The following is a 20302-nucleotide window of genomic DNA, read 5'->3' as shown; positions in this document are numbered from 1 at the left end:
GTCCCCCCCCATGCTTCACAGTAGGTATGGTGTTCTTTGGATGCAACTCAGCATTCTGTCTTCTCCAAATATGACGAGTTTTGTTTCTACCAAACAGTTCTACTTTAGTTTCATCAGACCATATGACATTCTCCCAATACTCATCTGGATAATCCAAATGCTCTCTAGCAAACTTTAGACGGGCCCGGACATGTACTGGCTTAAGCAGTGGGACATGTCTGGCACTGCATGATTTGAGTCCCTGGTGGCGTAGTGTGTTACTGATGGTAGCCTTTATTATGGTGGTCCCAGCTCTAAGCAGATCATTCACTAGGTACCCCCATGTGTTTATGGGATTTCTGCTCAACGTTCTTGTAATCATTTTGACCCCAATATGTGAGATCTGGCATGGAGCCTCAGATCGAGGGAGATTATCAGTGGTCTTGAATGTCTTCCATTTTCTTATTATTGCTCCCACAGTTGATTTCATAACACCAAGCTTCTTGCCTATTGAAGATTCAGTCTTCCCAGCCTCATGCAGGGCTACAATTTTGTTTCTGGTGTCCTTCGACAGCTCTTTGGTCTTCACCATAGTGGAATTTGGAGTGTGACTGTTTGAGGTTGTGGACAGGTGTCTTTTATACTTATAACAAGTTCAAACAGGTGCCATTACTACAGGTAATGAGTAGAGGACATAGGAGCCTCATAAAGAAGTTACAGGTCTGTGAGAGCCAAAAATCTTGCATATTTTTAGGTGACCTTATACTTATTTTCCACCACCATTTGCAAAATAAATCTTGCAAAATCAGACAAGATGATTTTCTGCATCTGTTTTCTCATTTTGACTCTCGTAGTTGTGGTCTACCTATGCTGTCAATTAAAGGCCTCTCTAATCTATTTAAGTGGGAGAACCTGCACAATTGGTGGCTGACTAAATACTTTTTTCTCCACTGTACTTCCCTTCTGAGTTTGCACTGTGCCTCAAAAGTAGTTTTCGACCACATATTGGGTATCGGTGAACTCAGGAGACATTGCACAACAAATTTTGGGGTCCATTTTCTATTGTTACCCTTGTGAAATACAAAATTTTGTGCTAAGAAATTTTTTAGTGGGAAAAATGGGATTTTTTTTATTTTCACAGCTCAACATTTTAAACTTTTGTGAAGCACTTGGGGGTTCACCACACATCTAGATAAGTTTCCTGAGGGGTATAGTTTCCAAAATGGTGTCATGGGATTTCCACTGTTTAGACACATCAGGGGCTCTCCAAACGCGATATGGCATCCACTAATTATTCCAACAAATTTTACATTCAAAAAGTCAAATGGCGCTCCTTCCCTTCCGAGCCCTGTCGTGCGCCCAGTGTTTTCCCCTCACATATGGGGTATCAGCGTACTCAGGAGAAATTGCACAACAAATTGTATGGTGCAATCTCTCCAGTTAACCATATGAAAATAAAAAAATTGGTTAAGGAAAATTTTTGTAAAAAAAGTTATATGTTTATTTTTTAACTTCCACATTCCATCAATTTCTGTGAAGCACCTGAAGGGTTAATAACCTTATTGAATGTAATTTTGAGCACCTTGAGGGGTGCAGTTTTTAGAATGGTGTCATTTTGGGGCATTTTCTGTCATATAGGCCCCCCAAAATCACGTCAAATGTTAGATGGTCCCTAAAAAATTGGTTTTGTAAATTTTGTTGTAAAAATGAGAAATCGCTGGTCAACTTTTAACCTTTATAACTTCCTAATAAAAAAAAATATGTTTCAAATATTGTGCTGATGTAACGTAGACATGTGGGAAATGTTATTTAACTATTTTGTGTGACAGGACTTTGTAATTTAAGGGCATAAAAATTAAAAGATTGAAAATTGCAAAATGCTCAACATTTTCGCCAAATTTCTGTTTTTTCACAAATAAATACAAGTCATATCAAAGAAAATTTTACCACTATTGTGAAGTACAATGTGTCACAAAAAATCTCAGAATCAGTGGGATATGTTGAAGTGTTCCAGAGTTATTACCTCATAAAGTGACAGTGGTCACAATTGTAAAAATTGGCCTCGTCAGGAAGGTGAAAACAGGGTTCGGGGTGAAGGGTTAATATTTTAAAAATGAATCAGAATATCTTCATTATTTCATCACAATTTTTTATTACAAATTGCATATATTTGTTACACAATATAAAAGCAAGCATTACCTATGTACAGACACTAGACTTTTATATACAGTATATACAGATAACAACCTCAATAAAACCAATGAGCAGAATAAACATGTTGAAGCTGTTTCCACTTATACCATTTGATGTTATTATATCTTTGCCAATGTAATAAATACAGGTCTATATTTACAAATCTCATAAAAATTAAGTATTTCTCATTTCCAAGTTACACATTTCTAATCACAATATTCCAAACATGCTTATAAAAATAAAACCTTGTGTCTATTTATAGGAGAACCTTTAGGTTAATCATTTATATGTATTTTATACAATGTTCTGTCCATGTAAGTTTTTCCCATTTCCTACATGTGACTTTAGGCCTATCATATATGAAGTAACCATTGTCACCTTTGCCTAGCATCCTTGTCTTTGTAACTGCTTGAAGCTCTTCCAGGTCCAGTACCATTATATACAGCATTGTAAGATTCCCATAACAGATTAACTTACACTTAGGTAGGAAAAAAGGATCATCCCCGCGCTGCCGCAAGAAGAATTCCAAAAATTGTAGAGGTTCCAAAGTGGTTTATTCTACGCGTTTCAGGGTTCAGGTGACCCCTTCATCAGGACTACCACAAATATTGGACAAGAGTCATAGGCATACAGGATTTAAGTGCACGTCACCATTTGGAATCCTGTATACCTATGACTCTTGTACAGTATTTGTGGTAGTCCTGATGAAGGGGTCACCTGAACCGTGAAACGTGTAGAATAAACCACGTTGAAACCTCTACAATTTTTGAAATTCTTCTTGCGGCATTACGGTGATGATCCTATTTTCCTACCTAAGTGTATGTTTCAATCACGTCTTGCACTGACCTGTGGATCTGCAGCAGCCGCCATTAATATATGTCCTTCCTTCAATCTCACCAGGTGAGTAGTTCTCTTGGTGGGCAACTCTGTGTAACGTTTGATAAGACCCTATTTGCGCTTTTGTGTCTCCCTCTTTTCTCTGAATAACAGATTAACTGGAATTTAGAATGGAGTATGGGCTGGATGTCAGGCCCCCTCCAGATTATATTGCTGATCTAGTTTTTTTTCAAATATTACATTCTTACATATATAGTAATATCAAAATGCTGGCTATAAAGATTTGTATTGTAACATCTGTAACCTATGATCGTATTCAAAGTTTCTAGAAGTTTCCAAGTTTTGTGGAACGAGTTAATAGACCATCCGCCCAATTTCACTAAAACATTGTACTTTGATTGCTGGTTTTGTGCTGGTATATAGCTGCTTCCCTGTTTAATAAAATATTTAACATGAATGTAAATTGTTTAAAGGGATTATCCACTTTTGTGTTCATTAAGGTACCGTCACACTCAGCGACGCTGCAGCGATATAGACGAGCCGATCGCTGCAGCGTCGCTGTTTAGGTCGCTGTAGAGACGTCAAACAGCAGCTCCAGAACGATGCAGGAGCGATCCTGTGACGTTACGGTGACTCACTTATCGTTCTCACAGGTTGTTAGCTCCATGTAAAACATTGCTGGCGTCGTTGCTTTTGCTGTCAAACATGACGATACACGCCGACCTGACGACCAAATAAAGTTCTGGACTTCTAGCTCCAACCAGCGATATCACAGCGGGTTCCAGATCGCTGCTGCGTGTCAAACACAACGATATCGCTATCCAGGACGCTGCAACGTCACGGATCGTTGTTGTTCTCGTTGTAAAGTTGCTGAGTGTGAAGGTACCCTTAAGAGACCTGCAGATTGAGAGGGTGCTGCTAATGAAAGCCGTCATGCTGAGCTTTAACCACTTAAGTTAATTCTTGCAGCTCCTAATTGAAAACAAGACATAGAAGCATCCACCATTTGCAGCAACAGACAGTGCAGATTGTTTCATATACAGCTAAAGGAAATGTGCTGCAGCATTTCACCCTTCCAAACTATTTGTGCAAGTAGCTCTTTCAAAGGCAAGTCCAGTAATACCTTTACATGGCTCGTCCTTTCCTCCGTTATTGAGAAATTAGCATTTGCATCGATATGTAAATGAGACTGTAGATCTGAAGCCCTTATCACTCCAGCTCTATTCCCCATCCAGCGCCACTTCCTCCTGCTTGACTGACAACTTCTATGCTGTGACTTCAGACACAGTAGTCGTCAGTCAATCAGGAGGAAGTGGCACTGGGCGGGGAAAAGAGCTGGAACACATATGAATAGTTTGGGGGGAGGGGTGAAATCATGCTTACAGATTCTCCTTTAAATATGTTATATTTGACTGAATAGGAAGATGTAACATGTAACACCTTCCTGTAAGTGATAAGGAGTTCTATGTGTAAAATTACTATAAGCCTCATTCATACACATATCGTATGGATGTTTAACAATCAGTATTCCAGATGTTATTCCCAGACTTTAGCTGGTTCTTTGCTATATTAATCCCCATGGTTCAGCAGAAACACAGGGAGAAATAGTTCAGTAGATCAATTGGCAGATAGAGTGTTAGATGTGAAATATATATTGGCACATATGGTAAAATATGCCTGTCTGAATGAAGATGAATGCTGTTTCCTTTCTATATTCCCTTTAACAGGACAGCAAACAGTTATATACACACACATTACTGATAAATGTAACATGTTATTATGAAATATGTGAACATGTGAAATTTTCCACTCTCTCATTGAGAAGTGGAAGCAAGGGTAAAATCTGAACTTCTGTGTTCTCTTGATTAGAAAGTTAGGGCTGAATGCCCACTTTCTTGTAATGGCTATGGTAAAATCGGACTTCATAACAACGAGCAAGACATTCAAAAAGTGTCACTAGATGTTAACACAACTCACGGCATCTTTCCTTATGTTAAAATGTAGAGCCATGATGGAACTACGGCAATATGTCTCCCAGCTGCAAGGAAAACATATCATTTATGTGTTTAGAATTAAAAAAAACGTCAAACAATGAAATTTAAATCACACTACATATAGTAATCTGTGTGATTATTCAGGATAGGTGACATTTAAAAGATAACTCCACCTTTGAGTATAAAATAAAACCTTTGTATTCCTTATGTCCCCAATCCATATTAGACTAATGCATGTGCCGATATCGCCAACATTCTAACATGTATAGGGGCCCCTATACACACACAATCCATAACACACACAATCCATAAGCAAAAGTGGTGCTGCGCTTGATTAAAAAAAAAAACAACATATCTTTGTTTCATAACTCCAATTAATCCATGTAGGCCATTGTCTTAATTGGGGACTAGGCGACAAGAGCATTATTCTCATAGAAACAGGAAACATTCAGGATGGACTGAACACAAACTATTGTCCATGTGCTCCTTCTGTCATATTACCTATATGGGCACATAAAGTTCCTGCCTATAATCTAGATGACAAAATGAATAATTCATGATCTTAAGGGAAATGTTTGAACACCATGGTTTGTGTCCTCTCGCTGAAAAGTTTCTCTAGACTTTCTTAATAAAGACTGCAATATTTGATGAGTAAAAGCAAAATAATAAAAACTTTCCTAGACATTAGAGCAGCTTTGCTGGAAACATATCCTGTGTGTGTTCCAACATATTGAGTTTTGGATCCAGCTTCTGCTATATTGGTGCTTTGTATTAGATTGTAAGCTCTGCATGTAATACATATGAAGTGAGAGGCGGCTCTGGAGCATATTTTATGCATTATGAATGCTGAGGTCTTGGCAGCTAGGAGTATATTGACAAAGTCCTGCACATTCAGTTTTTGGTTTAATTAGAGGAAATGATGTGATGGAAAGGCAAGATAACCCTGTAAAAGATTAATGATAAATCCTGAGGCTTATCTTTTAGACAATATCCAAGAGAAATAGCAAAGCTGATTGGTTTCATATGGATGCAGCAAAGACAAACTGATACTATTCTCTCAATAATAGTGAATAAGGAAAGGCTTGTGCCTTAAGGAAACCAGGAACCAGTACCGTCAGTGTAGCCATGTTGTCAGTGACAAGACACATATGTTCCAGCTGATAATGTACAGTTTTCAGTCATTTGGTATGATGAAGGGCTGGATGGATACTCATATGAAATGCTGGAGCCAGCAAAGGTCACCAAGGCTTGTGTAGAATCACAGGATTGTTTTTCAGCATCTTCTGAATTAATAGAGGACAGGCTAGTTTGTCGAGATCTGTTCCACAACATGTCTGTGCTTTTCAGTCCACTAATATCTTCTTTGAAATGTGGATTGAAGAGAATGTACAATAGAGGATTTAAACAAGCAGGCAATGGGATAATAAGCAGGAGAATTGACTTAATCACTTCAGGACTAATGAATGTAAGATTTAACAGTGAGGAGAAGGACAAAAAGGCCACAGGGCAGTAGAGAATGCAGTTAGTGAAGAGGAGCAAGGCTATATGCTTTACCATTGAGCAGTCCCACACATTTTCCAATTCCCCTTTTTCTAATGTGCAGTAAAGTTTGGTATAGGCAACTGTCATTATAAGGAAGCACAGTGAATTCAAAAGGACTAAAGCAACCATGAAACCCATAGAGGAGGGATCACCAAAAAGCAGTGGGAAACACAATGGTGAGGTCCCATACGTATTGCCGCTTAATAATGGTGACACTGCGATTACCAAAGACAGAATAAAACAAAAGCAAATAGACACCTTCACACTTATAAATGAGGATTTTGATTCAAACTTATTAGAACATTTTGCAGAAAGTCCTCGCTCAAGTGCAGCCACAGTTAGGAGGAAGATGGAGGTTTCTGCTGCAAACACAGTCATGAAACCAGTTATCTGACAACCAACTCCATTTTCCCACCAAGCCCCATACTGAGCAAATTTTCCAAAGGTTAAAACATCAACTGTAGCCAGGATCCCACTGGAAAGGCCCATCAAAGTGTTCATAATGGCTATGAGACCAATTAGAAGCTTTATGGATGGAATATATGAAAGATGTTTGAAGACTGTGGCAATAACCAAAGCATTGCAAATGAAGGCTAGAAGAACTATTAGCCACACACCAATCCGGATCAGCCAACTTCCAAACAGGTGGTCACAGGGTTTGAATGGTCCTGTAGCAATGACAAAATTAACTGCTATTAATGTTTACACAAATAACAATGTTTTAATCAACTTTAAATGTGCATCTACATACCGTATGTAGATGTAGATTTTTTCCTTTTGGTGTAAAATAATAAATATACGTCACTGATATATGTGTCTAAATGCAATAATGACTCTGCCTATTTAATCTTCTAGGTACAATGAAAGTTATTTAGCAATTTAGGTTTACTAGCAACATTTAGAAACTTTCTACAGATTGTAATAAAATAATCAAACAAGAACAATTTAAATTGATCAACACAACTAATATAACAAGTAGTTTCTCCAAATTCAAAACAAAATGTCACTTTTAATTAATACTCCATACTCAGAATTATTCACTCTGTAACACTAGTTGGTGTGAACCCACTGCGCCACGGGCCAGGAGTGACTAAGTGTCTACCAGGTCTTCACTAGGCCATGAGATGGTGAGGATAGGCTGGGTTGACAGTCGAGACCAGGTACCACACCAGGGCAGTCCCCGCACTGCAGCAGCTGACCAGAGGATTAGAGGCGTGGGTACAAGGTACAGAAGAGTGAATCAGAGGTGTAGTCAGATGGTCTGAGGTCGGGGCAGGCAGCACAGGATCAGAGTACAAAGCCGAGGTCAGGAATGGAGAGGTCTGAAATGCGGGGTACACAAACCGGGTCGATAATGGTAGAATACAAACAAACACATAAATAGGACACTAGCAGGCAAACTAACTAGGAACCAAAGTTCGGACAAAGAGTGGTGGAGGAGCTGCCTAAAACAGTGCAGAGTAGTGCTGCGAAAGGAAATTCAAAATGATGGCCTGACACAAGGATACGCTGCAAGCTGAGTTTCTGCCTTGACACACTCCTTCATGACAAGTGTCTTTACTATTTACTAGAGCTCCTTTGGCGGTTATGGCTTGCTGCAAATGTGTTGCATAGACAGACACCAGGTTCTGCCAGTGTTCCTGATGAATCTTTGCTGATTCCTCATGGAACATGGTCTCCAGTTCATTAATATTTTTGGGTTTGTGTGCTGCAACAGCATTCCTTACATCACACCAAAGATTTTCTACAGGATTCAAATGAGACTAATGTGACGGCCACTCTTTGAGGAATGTTTGGAATCATTGACCTGTAGCAAAGTACAATGACGTCCAAGCTTCAGCTTCCTCACAGAAGGCATGATGTATTTTCCTAGGATTTCTGATTTTTGACTGAATTCATCTTGCCCTCCATGCGCTGCAGGTTTTCAGCACCAAAAGAAGCAAAGCAGCCAGAGATCATTACCGCGCCACTGCCATGCTTCACTGTATGCAGAGTGTTCTTTTCAATATTTTGTTTCATTCAACCTCATCCACATATATTGCTTATCCATGGGTTACAGTTAATGTTTCATCACTCCACAAAACAAAATCCCCAAATGTTATACACCTGGCCAGGGTATCCCAGGTTCTGCTCCCTTCACATCTATCTGTTGCCTCTTTGTTGTGCTCCACGTTGGGTTTTGCAGGTTGCCGGTCCTGGCTCAGTGACATTTTCTCCCTAGGCCTTTTAAGGCTCATTATGACACACCTGTGTCTTAAGATTGCGATTCAAGACTCCAGTTTTGTGTACCCCACTTCTTGGGCACACCATGCTTAACCCACTTCTATCCCTGCTGACTTCACTTAATTTGTCCTGCTGCCTCCAAGATTATTGAGTGTACCATGTCCACGCTCTCCACGTGCCATCCTGCCATGCCCAGGCTCTGTATACCCACCCGGACCTGGAGCTTTGTGTGTCTTCTTCACAAGGTGAGCCTAACACAAAACCTCTATGGATTATTTATATGGTTTTGAACATATTGGAGACAATGTATGTCTTGGAGTTCTGGCATAGATAATTCAGCGTATAGTATGTGCCCTGCTGTGCAAACTGAAACCTCAGTGCCTGTTGCCAGCAAATCTTGCTGCATGTCTTTTGCAGTCACTCAAGGGTTTTTTACCACCTTTCTTCTCAGTATCCTGGCTGCAGTTGGTGATAGCTTCTGCTTTCTGCCACATCCAAGTAGAGTAGTTAGTGTTTCCTTAACTTTTAACTTGAGAACTATTCTTCAAACTGTTCGATAGAGACATTTAATGACTATGCTGTGTTTTTCTATCTGTTTCCTTGGGTGTAGGACAATGATCTGTCCTCTTAACTTCCTGTACCATTCTCTTGACATCTCAAGAATATTAATGAACTGGAGGCCATTGCCCATGATAAATGGAATAGCAATCCTCAGGAACGCTGCCAAAAGCTGGTACCTTTCAATGTATTACATTTGCAGCAGGTCATAACAGCTAAAGGATGCTCCATCGAGTACTAAACAAACTTAACATGAAAGTGTTGAATAATTCTGACACTGCAGTAGTCATTAAAATTGACATTTTGTGTTGAATTTGGAGCAAGCCTCTGTTGTGTTAGTCATATTAGGGTATTGAATTGCGCTTCTTTTATTGGATTATTTCAAACAACAGAACACTTCTTAAAAAATGTTGCTAATACATTTAATTTGCCAATGGGGTTGAATAATTATGATTCTGAAACTGTATCAGTAAGCTTAACATACATTCCATATTCTTGTTTTATGGTGCAAGATTGCCCTATTAAATTTAATATCAGATAGCTGTACCTATCAATGTGAATAGCAAAGCAAATATATTAACAAATCTAGGTAGACAAATTCCTTTTGACTGTGTAGTCTTCAGTAGCACTTATCATCATTAAGGCAATTCAACTAGTTAGACCAAAAAAGTTTAGCAATCTTTTTTTGTAATTGGGGGGTTATTCACTATGATAAAAGTATAAAACTTAATATTTATGGGCACGGGTTAGTAGAGGAAAAAAAACAACCCATACTTGCCTCTCAATCTGGCACCACTATGTACTGTGAACCCCAGTATCATCATTTGGCGGGGGGCGTCAGGTGACCACTGCCATATGTTGATGGCAGGGGACAGCAGGAGTCCCAGTAGTCAGTGAAGAGAAGTGGCACAGGTGTGAGAGATGAGACAATGGTTTTTCTTCCATTGCCCTTGGCCCTCTAACTTTTACACTAGTGCTCAACCGCTTTAATCTCTCATGTACTGCTGCATTATAAATGACAGAATTAGGATACTAGTTGACAATAGACCATGTATTTTATATTACCTGGAGATGGAGTACACTGCACAGAGTGAAGAGCTTTCACATCCTCTTCAAAATCAAGAAGAAAATCATCAAAGTCACGATCATCTGAGAAGTAAACGAGTTCCCATTAGAATAGTACATCCTCTATAACAGTATTTAGAAACATATATGACTTACCCTATATTATGTAACTATCATTCTAGGAAGCAGGTAAAACAAAACTTATCTTGCCTTGTAGATGTGGCATTCCAACATCCTTTCGAGGAAAGTCATCGGCACTGCTATTGTCATCTTTGCTCCACTGACTTGACTGTTTGAAGACACTTTCACAGATTGCAAAGGCACAGCACTGGTAGGCATAAGGCATTTCCATAACTCTGCCAATGATATAAGATAAAAGGGTCAATTTAGTTTGGTTTGATAACTACTTTTCACAATCCTAGCAATAAATAGTTTAAGCTTATGATATGCTACATGTGTTGTTGTCAAGGTTAGACATTGTATGACTTCTTAAGAAAATTCTAGGCAAAGAAGAGGAGGAGAATAAATAGTAATTGGTGTCTGTAATAAATTATCTTCACCCACCTCATCTACAACAGTGCTGTAATATGCTGGACTAGTTTTTAAGAGTTGTAGATAAGATTGTGGAGATCAAGGCTACACCAGATGAGTTGTGCTTATTTATACATGTATCCTATCCACTTGGTTTCAAAACACACAGCAAAGTTTCAGAACTTTAAGGCTGTGTGCACACGTAGCAGATTTTTCGCGCTTTTTCGCGTTTTTTTGCTATAAAAATGCTATAAAACTGCGAAAAAAACCCTCACATTAAGCATACTATGTAATAGAATGCAATCCGCATTTTTTGTGCACATGCTGCGTTGTTTTCCTGAGCGGAATCGCATTCCAGAAAAAAACGCAGCATGTTCATTAAATTTGCGGAATCACGGGGATTCCGCACACCTAGGAATGCATTGATCTGCTTACTTCCCGCATGGGGCTATGCCCATCATGCGGGAAGTAAGCAGATCATGTGTGGTTGGTACCCAGGGTGGAGGAGAGGAGACTCTCCTCCACCGACTGGGCACCATATAATTGGTAATAAAAAAAAGAATTAAAATAAAAAATCGTGATATACTCACCTTCGATGGCCCCCGGAGTCTTTCCGCCTCTCAGCGGTGCACGCGGCCGCTTCCGTTCCTATAGATGCTGTGTGTGAAGGACCTGCAATGACTTCGCGGTCACGTGACCACGATGTCATCGAAGGTCGTTCACACACAGCATCTATAGGAACGGAAGCCGCTGAGGAGATCGGCTGTCTGCGGAAGGTGAGAATAACGATTTTTTTATTTTTTTTTATTATTTTTAACATTTAACATCTTTTACTATTGATGCTGCATAGGCTGCATCAATAGTAAAAAGTTGGTCACACTTGTCAAACACTATGTTTGACAAGTGTGACCAACCTGTCAATCAGTTTTCCAAGTGATGCTACAGATCGCTTGGAAAAAGCTAGCATTCTGCAAGCTAATTACGCTTGCAAAAGGCTAGTTTTTAGCGGGAATATGCATGCCAATTCCGCATGCGCTATACCCGCGGCAGGAGCTGCAGAATTGCCGCGGAAATTTCCGTGGCAATTCTGCAACGTGTGCACTTAGCCTTAATGTGGAGTTTAGGTCTCTCCATTCTTACAAATATCAGATCGGATGTCAATTACTACTTTCATCAGTTACATACCTCCCATTTCGAGATCCCATGATAACATGAAAAGGCTACCTACATATCTTATCAGAATGATAGAATTAAACTGGAAAAGGGCTGTAATCTACATTGTAATATATCCCCTAGACTTAAGGCCCCGTCTCACATAGCGAGATCGCTAGCGAGATCGCTGCTGAGTCACAAGTTTTGTGACGCAACAGCGACCTCCATAGCGATCTCGCTATGTGTGACACGTACCAGCGATCAGGCCCCTGCTGCGAGATCGCTGGTCGTGTCGGAATGGCCTGGACCTTTTTTTGGTCGTTGAGGCCCCGCTGACATCGCTGAATCGGTGTGTGTGACACCGATCCAGCGATGTCTTCACTGGTAACCAGGGTAAACATCGGGTTACTAAGCGCAGGGCCGCGCTTAGTAACCCGATGTTTACCCTGGTTACCAGCGTAAATGTAAAAAAAAAAAAACAATACATACTCGCCTTCTGATGTATGTCAGGTCCCTTGCCGTCTGCTTCCTGCTCTCACTGACTGCCGGCCGTACAGTGAGAAGTGAGAGCACAGCAGTGACGTCACCGCTGCGCTCTGCTCTCACTGTACGGCGGCACTCAGTGAGAGCGGGAAGCAGACGGCAAGGGACCTGGACACCGAAAGGCGAGTATGTACTGTTTGTTTTTTTTGGTAACCAGGGTAAACATCGGGTTACTAAGCGCGGCCCTGCGCTTAGTAACCCGATGTTTACCCTGGTTACCCGGGTGCTGCAGGGGGACTTCGGCATCGTTGAAGACAGTTTCAACGATGCCGAAGTCGTTCCCCTGATCGTTGGTCGCTGGAGAGAGCTGTCTGTGTGACAGCTCCCCAGCGACCACACAGCGACTTACCAACGATCACGGCCAGGTCGTATCGCTGGTCGTGATCGTTGGTAAATCGCTTAGTGAGACGGGGCCTTAAAACTCAGAAAATTAGTACAACAGACTCCTAGATGCTGCATTGGCATACAGCAAATTGCCTCTTCAGAGAGGAAGAGGAGTTGTATTCTATAGCGCCACCTGTTGGAAGCAGCGATCCTACAAGTCACAATCAACCCTTTAACGAGTCTTGCAATATTACAGGATAAAAGCCAAATCAGACTCTCAATTTGCAGACATGGTGTTTTGGGGTATTGCCAATCGTCGGTGCCAAGTATGAGATCTGATTTGGCAAGGTGAGAGGCTCTGGACTTGGGTCAAAGGGGTAACGTTTCTCCTTGTGCGAATATGCCTCCTTACCTTGAGCTGGCATGTCACTTTCGACAAGGAGAAACCTAACCCCTTAGGCTCCATTGGCATACAGAGCACATGCTGTTTGCCGGCTCACTGCAGAGGCATGAAAGTTGAGTTAAAAATTATACAGTTCGGATTTATATCTCTTCAACTATTTATGCATTGTTCTAATTATTTTTATTTGTCATCGTGATAGAGTTCTCTATGTATTGAATAAATATAATCATGAAAAACAATAAAGGTTGCACCATGGTGCAACCTTTATTGTTTTTCAACTTATATGCTTTTTTGGATGGGCACCTGTTCACACTAGCTTGAATGTGGTGGTCTTTTTGTCTATTTTTCTCCTCTATAAATATAATCATGGTCAGTGTATAGAGATGGTATGGTCGCTGTAACTGCACCCCATGCACGGACTGACAGCTCGCTCATCATTAGGTTGACAGCCGTCGCTCTCTATAAACAGAGTGGTGACTGAATCGCCACCGGCGTCACCCTGGGGGAAATGTAGTTAATTTCCACCCATCAGTGGGACTTTAAATACCAGAGCCAAGCAGATTCAGAACACTAATAACCTGCAGATTAACCCCATATCTGCAGGATAATAGAGTTTTTAGTTTTAACGAAAGTTTCCCTTTAACAGTTTAACATTGTTTTATGGTTATAAATTATATAGACAAATGTAATAAGATACACCTCTTAATCGCTGAATTCAGGTTTGTCATTCAGTCCCATAACCACAGGTGTATAAAATCCAGCCCTTAGCCATACAATCTGTCTTTATAAACAGGAGAAAGAATGGCTCATTCTATAGAGCTCACTGATACCAGCGTGGTCCTGTAATAGGATGTCATTGTTGTAACAAGTTAGTTTGTGAAAATTCTTCTGAGGTGCATGGCGACATAGTCGCAACAGCTTTTCTGACTCAATATCTTCAGAATTGAAAACCTCCTCTGGCATTAACATCAGCACAAAAACTGTGTCCTGGAAGATTCATGGCATGGAGTTCCATAGCTGACCAGCTGTACACAGGTAAAACATCCTCCTACCACTGAACTATGCAGCAGTGGAAATGTGTTCTGAGGAGTGATGAATCACGCTTTTTTATCTGCCAGTCTGAAGAACAAGTCTGGGTTTGGGAAGAGGCATAAGGAAGTTACCTGTCTGACTGCATTGTGCCAACTCTAAAGTTTGGTTGAGCAGAGATAATGCTGTTGGGATGTTTTAGAGAGGTTCGCCGGCACCCATTAGTTCCAATGAAAGGAAACCCTAATGCTTCACCATACCTAAACATTATGCATTATTGTTGCTTCTAACTTTGTGAGAACAGTTTGGGGATTGCCATTTTCTGTTTCATCCAGACTGTGCTCCAGAGCACAAAGCAAAATCCATAAGGACATAGCTGGGTGAGTTTGGAGTGGAAAAACTTGACTGGTCCATGCATAGCACTAATCTCAACCCTATCAAACACCTTTGGGATGAGTAAGAATGGAGATTGCCAGCCAGTTCCTCTCATCCAACATCAGCGTCTGACCTCATAAACGCTGTTCTTGATCAATGTGAAAAAATTCCTACAAGCACAATCTAAACTCTTGAAGAAAGACTTTCTAGAAAAGTGAAAGCTGTTATAGCTCCAAAGTGGTGGGTAGGGGTAGGAGTGGGAGAAATAACACCATATTAATGCCAATGAATTTATAATAGGATATTATAAAAGTTCTGTACATGGCCAAAAAATACTATACCTCTAGTGTATATCCGTATGATAGCTCATTTAGGAAACTTGTTACCTAGTTATCTTACTGAAATAAAAGCAGTAGAATTAACAATATCAATGTGGGGCAACTAGGAACGTGAAATAGCCTGTTTAATTGAGGTTGGGTACCATGCAATGATGTATCCACAATATTTTTGAATGACTATATAAATATTTGTCCATAAAAAGAAAAGAACTCACTCACCGTTCCTAGCGCAATCCTTTATTCACATCCATAGGTAAAACATAGCGGCAGAAAGAAGAGGTTGAGGTAGGAGTCAGAATATGGCCGTTTCGCGCTGCATGCGCTTCTACAGGTCCACAAAGTGATGTGAATAAAGGATTGCACTAGGAACGGTGAGTGGTGCCTATTTCTTTTCTTTTTATGGACATTGCACTGTACTGCACACCGGCAGCACCAGTTTCCTCTCTAAGGCCGGGGTCAGACTGGGGTCAGACTAGCGTATGGCATCTGATGCGAGAGCATCGGATGCGATATGCTAATGACCCTCGGCTCCTGCTCTGCTGTGAGCGGGAGCCGAGTGTCATGCGTCTGTGCTCCGAGCCTCTCGCACAGCTGCAGAGGAGGCGGAGAAATGAATTTCTCCATCTCCTCCATTGCTGGGGTCAGCGTATACCGCACCACACTCGGATGATATCCGAGGGATGTGCTTTGTCTCACTCGCACCCATAGACTTATATGGGTGCGAGTGAGCCGAGACTTGGCCGAGTGTCGGTGACAATCGCAGCATGCTGCGATTTCACTCGTATGTTGAAAACAGCCTAGAAAAAAAACCACTGATATGAGCTGCCCCATAGATGAATACTGGTCCGAGTGCTATGCGATGTTTTATTGCATAGCACTCGTCTATATTCATCGCTAGTGTGACTCCGGCCTTAGGGTACCGTCACACAGTGCCATTTTCATCGCTACGACGGCACGATTCGTGACGTTGCAGCATCGTATAAGTATCGCTCCAGCGTCGTAGACTGCGGTCACACGTTGCAATACACAGCGCTGGAGCGATAATTTCATGACGTATTTGCGATGTAGAAGCCGTTGGTTACTGTGCGCACATCGTATACAACCTGTGTCACACAATGCAATCATGCCGCCACAGCGGGACACTAGACGACGAAAGAAAGTTTCAAACGATCTGCTACGACGTACGATTCTCAGCGGGGATCCGGATCGCAGTAGCGTGTCAGACACAACGATATCGTAAATGCATCGCTGGAACGTCACGAATCGTGCCGTTGTAGCGATCAAAATTGCACTGTGTGACGGTACCCTTAAACTGGATTACCACAGGAGCTTTTTCAGTAATGTATACAGACACCGGCATCCATATCTTTGAGCCGGGTTGGTGCCTGGTGCCAGGTTTCTTCTTCTCCACAGACTATTGAGATTTAAATATTTGTGGTATGTGCTTGCTACAGTACCCAAATATTCAGGGCCCTGTAGGTTTGGATTTTGTTTTTCCTTAATAATAAAGACCATCATTTAAAAACTGCATTCTGTGTTTACGTGTGTTATCTTTGTCTAATATTGAAATTTGTTTGGTGATCTGAATCATTTAAGTGTGAAAACATGCAAAAGAATAGGAAATCAGGAGGGGGCAAACACTTTTTCACACCATTGTAGACAGTATGAGCACCCTCCAGAGTGCAGTGTTCATATGAAGCAACTAATATGCCGTTGGGAGTGTAAGGCTACTTTCACACTAGCGTCGTGCACTGCACGTCGCAATGCGACGTGCTGACGCAACGACGCTAGCGTTGAAAGCGCCGCACAACGGGGGCAGCGGATGCAGTTTTTCAACGCATCCACTGCCCCATTGTAAGGTCCGGGGAGGAGGGGGCGGAGTTCCAGCCGCGCATGCACGGTCGGAAATGGCGGACACGTCGCACAAAAAAAGTTACATGTAGCGGTTTTTTTGTGCCGACGGTCCGCCAAAACACGACGCATCTGTCGCACGACGGATGCGACGTGTGGCAATCCGTCGCAATGCAAGTCAATGGAGAAAAAACACATCCTGCAAGCACTTTTGCAGGATGCGTTTTTTCTCCAAAACGACGCATAGCGACGAAGGCCAAACAACGCTAGTGTGAAAGTAGCCTGAGATGTAAGAGTTCAGGGAGCGGTTACATACACAGTTTGCTTTTTAAATGCTAAAGTATAGACAACAACACTGACTTATTTCACCACTGACATTTGCAACTATATTGCTGTGTGGAATGTATTCAGCTTTTATCACCCTGCATAGACTGTATGTGTCTTCACAACATATTATTTTCTGCCTCCTCTTTGATTCTTACATAGCTATGTGACTTTTATTTGCCCTTCTTAATTGCAGTTATTTTATGTAATCTTTTCTTTTAAGAACTACTGCAATTACAGCCCAACACGCTTATAAATCTCAACCATCTTGCGCATGTTTTCAGCAAGTGGATGATTTAATGTCCTGTTATTTCTTTAATTGTACAGAGGCACAGAATGAACGTGTCACAAGCATTGCTTTCCCATTCTGAATTATGGGGCATCACATAATTGCAACGAATGAATACAGGAAACAATTATTCTGCTTTTACAAGCGCTCCCTCTTTGTATATTGTTAGACTATCTATGTGCACATTATTTATAGAGGTGAATTGGTGGAACTTCATGGCCAACTTGAACAGAAGTTGTCTGTAACAGAGAGAGTAAGTAACAGCATGCTGCTTTCTCAGTTAAGTGTAGTATTACAGTGATGTTATAGGCACAGTGTTTTTATGGAAGAGCGCTATGATGTTCTTTATTTAAGTAGAGAAGAAGATCAAAAGAAGCCAACAGTTATGCCGCAGAGCCAGCATTCACTGTAATGGTGCTTTATATTGCCCGCTTATACTTGAGGTACATTAAATAACTACTGTATAAAGAAGAGATCAATGCTAAGTGATGGCTTCAGAATCTCCAGTTGATTGATCTTCTCCAGATGAAACTATGGCGCTCTCTTTCAGAACAGCATTCTTCTTAGTTAACCCCTTCACCATTGCCCATAAAGTTTCCATTTTTCACCTCTGTTGAAATATTTTTTACCCATAACTTACACTATGATGCTACTAAATTGTATGTGCATATCTAAATCATAATGACAGCCCTTCAATAATTATTAAAACCCCACCTATTTCCTCATTTAGCAGCTTTCTTTAAAAGCTGACAGTGGATGCACAGGCCTGTCTTAAGACCTCATGTGCATTGCAAATAAACAATGGAAGCTATAGTTCAAAGCCACCCTAAGAGTTCAGTTTAGAGTCCTGTAACTCAATAATTAGTAAAAAAAATAACAGCGAACCAATTTTTGGCAAATGTTAAAGAATTGTATATACATATATGACTCCGATTCATCTAGACCGGTGATTTTCTCGATGGTCTTGATACGTAGGTGTGGTGAAGTCAGACACTACTGATCTATAAAGCTGTGCACACCTCTTCATGAATCTGGAGCTTCTGAAGAGTGTCATGGAGTAAGATTCTGATATAAGGAAAGCAACAACTATTCTAATTCAAGATGAATTGTTTTGTCAAGCCACTCGTCTTGAATTAAACAAGCTGTGGTGCTCTTTACACCAGACATCTTACTGCAGTCAGGATACTGTCGCACCCCTGTCCTGCCACAGCTACACCCATTTTGGCAGAGGTGGGAAAAAATGGCATGAAAATTCTAAAAAACACAAAAACTTTTGCATAACTCTGAGTTGCGATAAAATTCTGTGACTTTTCAAAGTAAGTTATGCCATAATTCTGGTAAAATTGCTTTGATTAAGCAAGGCCATTATTGTTAAAATTCTGTTATTTGTCTATTCTCCAGCAGTTTCCTATCAGGATTCTTTTAAATGTAGCCAGGGTTTTGCCAAAGCACAGCAACAGGAAGACCTGTTACTAATACAGCAGAAACAGTAAACTGATTTCAGTATGTGCAAAGATGCTTGGCAGAGCAATCAACACATATCCAAATGATAGAACTGAGCAACAATTATAGATTGGCTTACCAGCCCCTACGCCAATGAGAGTAGAGGTTACATGACAGTGAAAATTATTCAGTGGCTCCCCTTTTAATTAGCAGAGATCCCCAATCTGTGCATCCGCAGCCATGGAACAATTTTGCTGGAGAATGCCAGAGGTTAATTTGAGCATGTGCCGCCCTGGCGCTTATTTTGGTAGAGAACACTGTGACATGAATGTGCAGGCGACGCTAGCACGACAATGAAAACAATAGGTTTATACACATCATGATGACAGGTTTTAAAATTCCACTACAAGACCACCTATCAATGTTTCCCTGCACCTGTCATAAAACCACAACTCCCATCATGCTTAGACAGGCTGGGATGATGAGAGCTGAGCAGCAGAGCCATACAGGTTGTGCAAAACTTCTGTCCCCATACAAGATTGTTGAACAACATGTGGCTGTCCAGCAGCAAATCTCCCCTATAACAGTGTCAGCAGACATGCTATAAATATTTAACCACATTTTTGGCTTCAAATTTTTTTCAAATTTTCCTCTTCTGCAACCTAGGTGAGTCTTATAGTCTGAAAAATACGGTGGGTAGGTTCAATTATGAAATCTAAAACATGGGACTTGCAGGCTGAAATGAGCACACTTAGTCAATGCTCATCCTGGCAAATACAAAAAAGCATTAGCCAAAACACTTCAACAGTGCTGATCCCCATCCTGTCCTACTTATTTTTCCCATCTTTGGTTTTGTAAAATTCTAGTTGTCAAACATAGATAGTTACAGTAAGAGGATGATTTGAGAAAATAATATTGATGAAGATGTCTTATTCGAGTTTGGACTCACTTTAAAGGGGTTCTAATTTTAAGGCACAATGCCTGTTATGGAGGTGAATTTTCTCAACTCAGCCTCCATAGAAGATATATGACTCTATAATTGAAGACTTGCCTGCCTGTGGAATGCCATGAAGCTAATATTTCAGATTTGCTCATTTCTTTAGACTATACCAATATACAGATACATTGTATTTCAGCTTATTTCCGAGATATAAATAGGAGATATATTGCTAAAGTGACTTATTCGAACTTGAAGTCGAACTTTATTTATAATCACATTTTGGAGCCCTTTTAAGATTTTAGATTACTGGTACTGTGCGTTGCACAAGTTAATGTGGTAAAATTTGACAAATCTCCATCCAATTTGGTG

At 40.8% G+C, this 20302-nt stretch overlaps 1 protein-coding gene across 1 annotated transcript in view; it reads right to left on the bottom strand.

Moving 5' to 3' along the window:
* Window positions 1-2876: 2876 nt before the first annotated feature.
* The window catches only part of LGR5 (leucine rich repeat containing G protein-coupled receptor 5), a 299962-nt gene continuing 282536 nt past the window's right edge, over window positions 2877-20302 (bottom strand). The window contains exons 16-18 of the mRNA XM_077265282.1: window positions 10602-10747; window positions 10392-10475; window positions 2877-7213 (exon numbers count right to left, since the gene is read on the bottom strand). Coding sequence (XP_077121397.1) covers window positions 6135-7213; window positions 10392-10475; window positions 10602-10747 — 1309 coding nt within the window. The 3' untranslated portion in view covers window positions 2877-6134. The remainder of the gene's footprint in view (window positions 7214-10391; window positions 10476-10601; window positions 10748-20302) is intronic.

The sequence above is a fragment of the Ranitomeya variabilis genome, chromosome 5 (assembly GCF_051348905.1).
Source record: "Ranitomeya variabilis isolate aRanVar5 chromosome 5, aRanVar5.hap1, whole genome shotgun sequence".
Classification (NCBI taxonomy): domain Eukaryota; kingdom Metazoa; phylum Chordata; class Amphibia; order Anura; family Dendrobatidae; genus Ranitomeya; species Ranitomeya variabilis.
Note: the sequence above shows the minus strand (reverse complement) of the source record. Positions and strands in the feature narration are given on the sequence as shown.